Source organism: Oncorhynchus clarkii, chromosome 21 (genome assembly GCF_045791955.1).
Source record: "Oncorhynchus clarkii lewisi isolate Uvic-CL-2024 chromosome 21, UVic_Ocla_1.0, whole genome shotgun sequence".
Classification (NCBI taxonomy): domain Eukaryota; kingdom Metazoa; phylum Chordata; class Actinopteri; order Salmoniformes; family Salmonidae; genus Oncorhynchus; species Oncorhynchus clarkii.
In genome coordinates, this window is record NC_092167.1 from 2,871,942 (window position 1) to 2,877,941 (window position 6,000).

The following is a 6,000-nucleotide window of genomic DNA, read 5'->3' on the forward strand; positions in this document are numbered from 1 at the left end:
ATACACTGTAGTATGTTATATTACTACTGAGTTACTGCCATGTTTAATACACTGTAGTATATTATATTACTACTGAGTTACTGCCGTGTTTAATACACTATTATATTACTGAGTTACTGCCATGTTTAATACACTGTATTACTACTGAGTTACTGCCGTGTTTAATACACTGTAGTATATTATATTACTACTGAGTTACTGCCGTGTTTAATACACTATATTACTACTGAGTTACTGCCGTGTTTAATACACTATATTACTACTGAGTTACTGCCGTGTTTAATACACTATATTACTACTGAGGTACTGCCATGTTTAATACACTATTATATTACTACTGAGTTACTGCCGTGTTTAATACACTGTAGTATATTATATTACTACTGAGGTACTGCCATGTTTAATACACTGTAGTATATTATATTACTACTGAGTTACTGCCGTGTTTAATACACTATTATATTACTACTGAGTTACTGCCATGTTTAATACACTATATTACTACTGAGTTACTGCCGTGTTTAATACACTGTAGTATATTATATTACTACTGAGGTACTGCCATGTTTAATACACTGTAGTATATTATATTACTACTGAGTTACTGCCATGTTTAATACACTGTAGTATATTATATTACTACTGAGGTACTGCCATGTTTAATACACTATTATATTACTACTGAGTTACTGCCATGTTTAATACACTATATTACTACTGAGGTACTGCCATGTTTAATACACTGTTATATTACTACTGAGGTACTGCCATGTTTAATACACTATATTACTACTGAGGTACTGCCATGTTTAATACACTATTATATTACTACTGAGTTACTGCCATGTTTAATACACTGTAGTATATTATGTTACTACTGAGGTACTGCCATGTTTAATACACTATTATATTACTGAGGTACTGCCATGTTTAATACACTATATTACTACTGAGGTACTGCCATGTTTAATACACTATATTACTACTGAGTTACTGCCATGTTTAATACACTGTAGTATATTATATTACTGAGTTACTGCCATGTTTAATACACTATAATATTACTACTGAGTTACTGCCATGTTTAATACACTGTAGTATATTATATTACTACTGAGTTACTGTAGTATATTATATTACTACTGAGTTACTGCCATGTTTAATACACTTATATTACTACTGAGTTACTGCCATGTTTAATACACTGTAGTATATTATATTACTACTGAGTTACTGTAGTATATTATATTACTACTGAGTTACTGCCATGTTTAATTTACTACAGTTTAACTACACAGGTAAAAGAGCAACTGATGGTAGTATTAGATATGTTCTGATTGGCTGTCTGGGTGTTGGTTCTGATTGGCTGTCTGTGTGTTTTCCCTGTAGTACGTTGGTTCTGATTGGCTGTCTGTGTTCTGTTTGGTCAGGTGACGTCGTTCAGCACCCCTCCCACCCCGGAGAGGAACCGCCCCTCGTTCTTCTCCCCTTCTCTCCGTCGGAAGGTCCCCAGGAACCGTATCACTGAGATGAAGAAGAGTCACTCAGCCAACGATAGTGAAGAGTTCTTCAGGGAAGAGGACGACGAGGGTAATGATATTTTATACCCAAACACCACGTGTTGTGTAGGATGTGTTGGAGAGTGTAGAACCCGGATGTGTTGGAGAGTGTAGAACCCGGATGTGTTGGAGAGTGTAGAACCCGGATGTGTTGGAGAGTGTAGAACCCGGATGTGTTGGAGAGTGTAGAACCCGGATGTGTTGGAGAGTGTAGAACCCGGATGTGTTGGAGAGTGTAGAACCCGGATGTGTTGGAGAGTGTAGAACCCGGATGTGTTGGAGAGTGTAGAACCCGGATGTGTTGGAGAGTGTAGAACCCGGATGTGTTGGAGAGTGTAGAACCCGGATGTGTTGGAGAGAGAGGGAGAGTGTAGAACCCGGATGTGTTGAAGACACAGAGAGTGTAGAACCAGGATGTGTTGAATAGAGAGAGTGTTTAACCTATAACCTGGATCATGTGACCCCATGCAGACCTGTGTAACCAGTCCAACCTGCGGTCTCGCTCCCTGTCGGGTACAGGTCGGTCCCTGGTGGGATCTTGGCTCAAACTGAACCGTACGGAGGAGTACTTCCTGCTTTACTCCCACCTGACCTACGTCACCCTGCCGCTGCACCGCATCACCTCAGGTCAAGACCCACACCATCAGTCCCTAATGGTTCCCTATCACCTCAGGTCAAGACCCACACACCATCAGTCCCTAATAGTTCCCTATCACTTCAGGTCAAGACCCACACACTATCAGTCCCTAATGGTTCCCTATCACCTCAGGTCCAGACCCACACACCATCAGTCCCTAATGGTTCCCTATCACCTCAGGTCAAGACCCACACACTATCAGTCCCTAATGGTTCCCTATCACCTCAGGTCAAGACCCACACACTATCAGTCCCTAATGGTTCCCTATCACCTCAGGTCAAGACCCACACACTATCAGTCCCTAATGGTTCCCTATCACCTCAGGTCCAGACCCACACACTATCAGTCCCAAATGGTTCCCTATCACCTCAGGTCAAGACCCACACACTATCAGTCCCTAATGGTTCCCTATCACCTCAGGTCCAGACCCACACACCATCAGTCCCTAATGGTTCCCTATCACCTCAGGTCAAGACCCACACACCATCAGTCCCTAATGGTTCCCTATCACCTCAGGTCCAGACCCACACACCATCAGTCCCTAATGGTTCCCTATCACCTCAGGTCAAGACCCACACACTATCAGTCCCTAATGGTTCCCTATCACCTCAGGTCCAGACCCACACACCATCAGTCCCTAATGGTTCCCTATCACCTCAGGTCAAGACCCACACACCATCAGTCCCTAATGGTTCCCTATCACCTCAGGTCAAGACCCACACACCATCAGTCCCTAATGGTTCCCTATCACCTCAGGTCCAGACCCACCATCAGTCCCTAATGGTTCCCTATCACCTCAGGTCAAGACCCATACACCATCAGTCCCTAATGGTCACTAGTCCCTATCACCTCAGGTCAAGACCCACACACTATCAGTCCCTAATGGTTCCCTATCACCTCAGGTCCAGACCCACACACCATCAGTCCCTAATGGTTCCCTATCACCTCAGGTCAAGACCCACACACTATCAGTCCCTAATGGGTCACTATTCCCTATCACCTCAGGTCAAGACCCACACACTATCAGTCCCTAATGGGTCACTATTCCCTATCACCTCAGGTCAAGACCCACACACCATCAGTCCCTAATGGTTCCCTATCACCTCAGGTCCAGACCCACACACCATCAGTCCCTAATGGTTCCCTATCACCTCAGGTCAAGACCCACACACCATCAGTCCCTAATGGTTCCCTATCATCTCAGGTCTAGACCCACACACTATCAGTCCCTAATGGGTCACTATTCCCTATCACCTCAGGTCAAGACCCACACACTATCAGTCCCTAATGGGTCACTATTCCCTATCACCTCAGGTCAAGACCCACGATGGTGGGGATAACAACCTGAGCTAGAGAGAGTGAAAATGTTCTGATAACACAACAGCCAGCTGGTCTGGCCATGCTCTGAGGGTGCGGCTAGCGTCTTCTAATCTAGATTCTTTACACTTTCTAGAGGATATGCTCTGAGGGTGCGGCTAGCGTCCTCTAATCTAGATTCTTTACACTTTCTAGAGGACAGGGAGCCATTATGGACTGTCCCTGTCGTGTAAATTACAGTATTGACTGCTCATTGACTCTGTTGTCTGTCATCAGATATCCTGGAGGTGAGACAGAAGCCCATCCTGATGACATAGCAGATCAGAGCTCCAGTCCTCCTAACTGCCCCAGAGCCTCCCTACGAAGTGCCTTCCTGCATCAGGCACCACTACAAACCAGTGGTGAGATGGAAAACTACAGCAACACTACCACCATCTGTTGGTGAGATGGAGGAAGTACAGCAACCCTACCACCATCTGGTGGTGAGATGGAGGAATTACAGCAACACTACCACCATCTGGTGGTGAGATGGAGGAATTACAGCAACACTACCATCTGATGGTGAGATGGAGGAATTACAGCAACACTACCACCATCTGGTGGCGAGACAGAGAACTACAACCAAACCTGGAGTCAATGGCAAGAGGTGACTAAAAAACAACTTTGGAACAATGAAAACCAGCCAATCAAAAAAGTGCCTCTTCCCTGTCATGTTCCTGCTCGATGAGGATTCGCCGGTGGGTGTGAGGCGGTCGCCAGGGAAACGGGCATAGCAACCCACCTGTCCTGTCAGGATCACAATGGTCGTGAAGTGCAGTACCATTGGCTGAACTAAAATGATTTAGAATGTCTCTGGACGAATCTAAAATGGAACTCTCTTCCCAGTTTAGTGCACTAACGTTGGCCTTAGCCCTATGTGGACTCTGATCTAAAGTAGTGCCCTGTTAAAGGGAATAGGGTGCCATTTTGGACAACGTCTCCTGTTTTCTTGTAAATATCCTGCTGCTTAACTATTCACTGATAAGCCTTTAGGAAAGGTTACGCTTCTCCTGATGGGAACATAAAGCTTCTGTCTGTTTTGTCGTTGCGTGTTTGTGTTTCTGTCTGCGAGGCGGGGAAGATTAAAGGGAGTGTGTGTCTAACATCGTTGTCTAAGTCCCAGGGCTTTGTGGATGTGCTGCCTTCAGTCTATCAGCACACCACTGGCACATAAAGGATGTTCCTCTGAGACCAGAAGGGCTGCGTATTGACCAGGGAGTAGGCTTCCATCAGGCTCACAGTCTGGAGACCCTTCAACTCTTCAGTTTAACGTGACAAACTTTCAACAGGGAACCGAAATTATCATCTAAAAACAATGACTTGGAAATTCACACACACACACACGTACGTGTGAGAAAGATTTTCCTCAGCACTGGAACAAGATGGCTGAATATAGAAACGCAGGGCCTGCTGATACTCGGCTTCAGTAGCCGTAAGATACTAAACCCTGTTTCTGTCTGGTCTCGTCCCCCAGGCTGCTGTTACGTAGAGCCTGGTGACTGTGGGACTGTCTGGAACTAAGGGGGTGTGGATTTACTGAGTGATATGCTAATCACAGGACTCTGAGGAGAAAGGTGGAGGGAGCGAGCCTGGGATAGTTGTATTTATGGAAGCCCATTCCTGCCACCCAAAATACAATTAAATGTCGACACTGCCTCAACATTTTGAGCTTCTAACTAAAACCATTTAGACAGAACATACGTACACCACATGGACAAAAGTATGTGGACACCTGGTCGTCAAACATCTCATTTCAAAATCATGAGCATTAGTATGGAGTTGGTCCCCCCCCCTTCGCTGCTGTAACAGCCTCCACTCTTCTGGGAAGGCTTTCCACTAGATGTTGGAACATTGCTGATATAACAGCCTCCACTCTTCTGGGAAGGCTTTCCACTAGATGTTGGAACATTGCTGCTGGGACTTGCTTCCATTCAGCCATTAGAGCATTAGTGAAGTCGGGCACCGATGTTGAGCGATTAGGTTTGGCTTGCAGTCGTCGTTCCAATTCATCCCAAAAGTGTTCGATGGGATTGAGGACAGGGTTCTGTGCAGGCCAGTCAAGTTCTTCCACACCGATCTCGACACACCACTTTTGTATGGAGCTCACTTTGTGCACGGGGGGGGCATTGTCATGGTAAAACAGGAAAGGGCCTTCCCCAAACTGACTTGTTGGAAAGGTGCCACATTGAAGGTCACCGAGCTCTTCAGTATGGCCATTCTACTGCCACTGTTTGTCTATGGAGATTGCATGGCTGTGTGCTTGATTTTATGTCAGCAACGGGTGTGGCTGAAATAGCCAAATCCACTCATTTGAAGGGGTGTCCACATACTTCTGTGTTTCCTCATGTGTAGCATTATGAAGTCTATCTGTCCACGTTGCAGAGTCCATTGCTGAACTGGCATTTGTCCCAACACTTTATATTGTTTAATAAAATAATTGACACAAAA

The 6,000-nt window shown here is 45.1% G+C and overlaps 1 protein-coding gene across 2 annotated transcripts in view; it reads left to right on the forward strand.

The window, feature by feature from the left end:
• The window catches only part of LOC139379635 (uncharacterized protein KIAA0930 homolog), a 70,385-nt gene extending 64,385 nt beyond the window's left edge, over positions 1–6,000 (forward strand). The window contains exons 8-10 of one of the 2 annotated variants that reach the window (XM_071122441.1): positions 1,431–1,590; positions 2,031–2,186; positions 3,790–6,000. In XM_071122441.1, coding sequence (XP_070978542.1) covers positions 1,431–1,590; positions 2,031–2,186; positions 3,790–3,830 — 357 coding nt within the window. In that variant the 3' untranslated portion in view covers positions 3,831–6,000. The remainder of the gene's footprint in view (positions 1–1,430; positions 1,591–2,030; positions 2,187–3,789) is intronic. The other variant, XM_071122440.1, reaches the window with a different exon arrangement.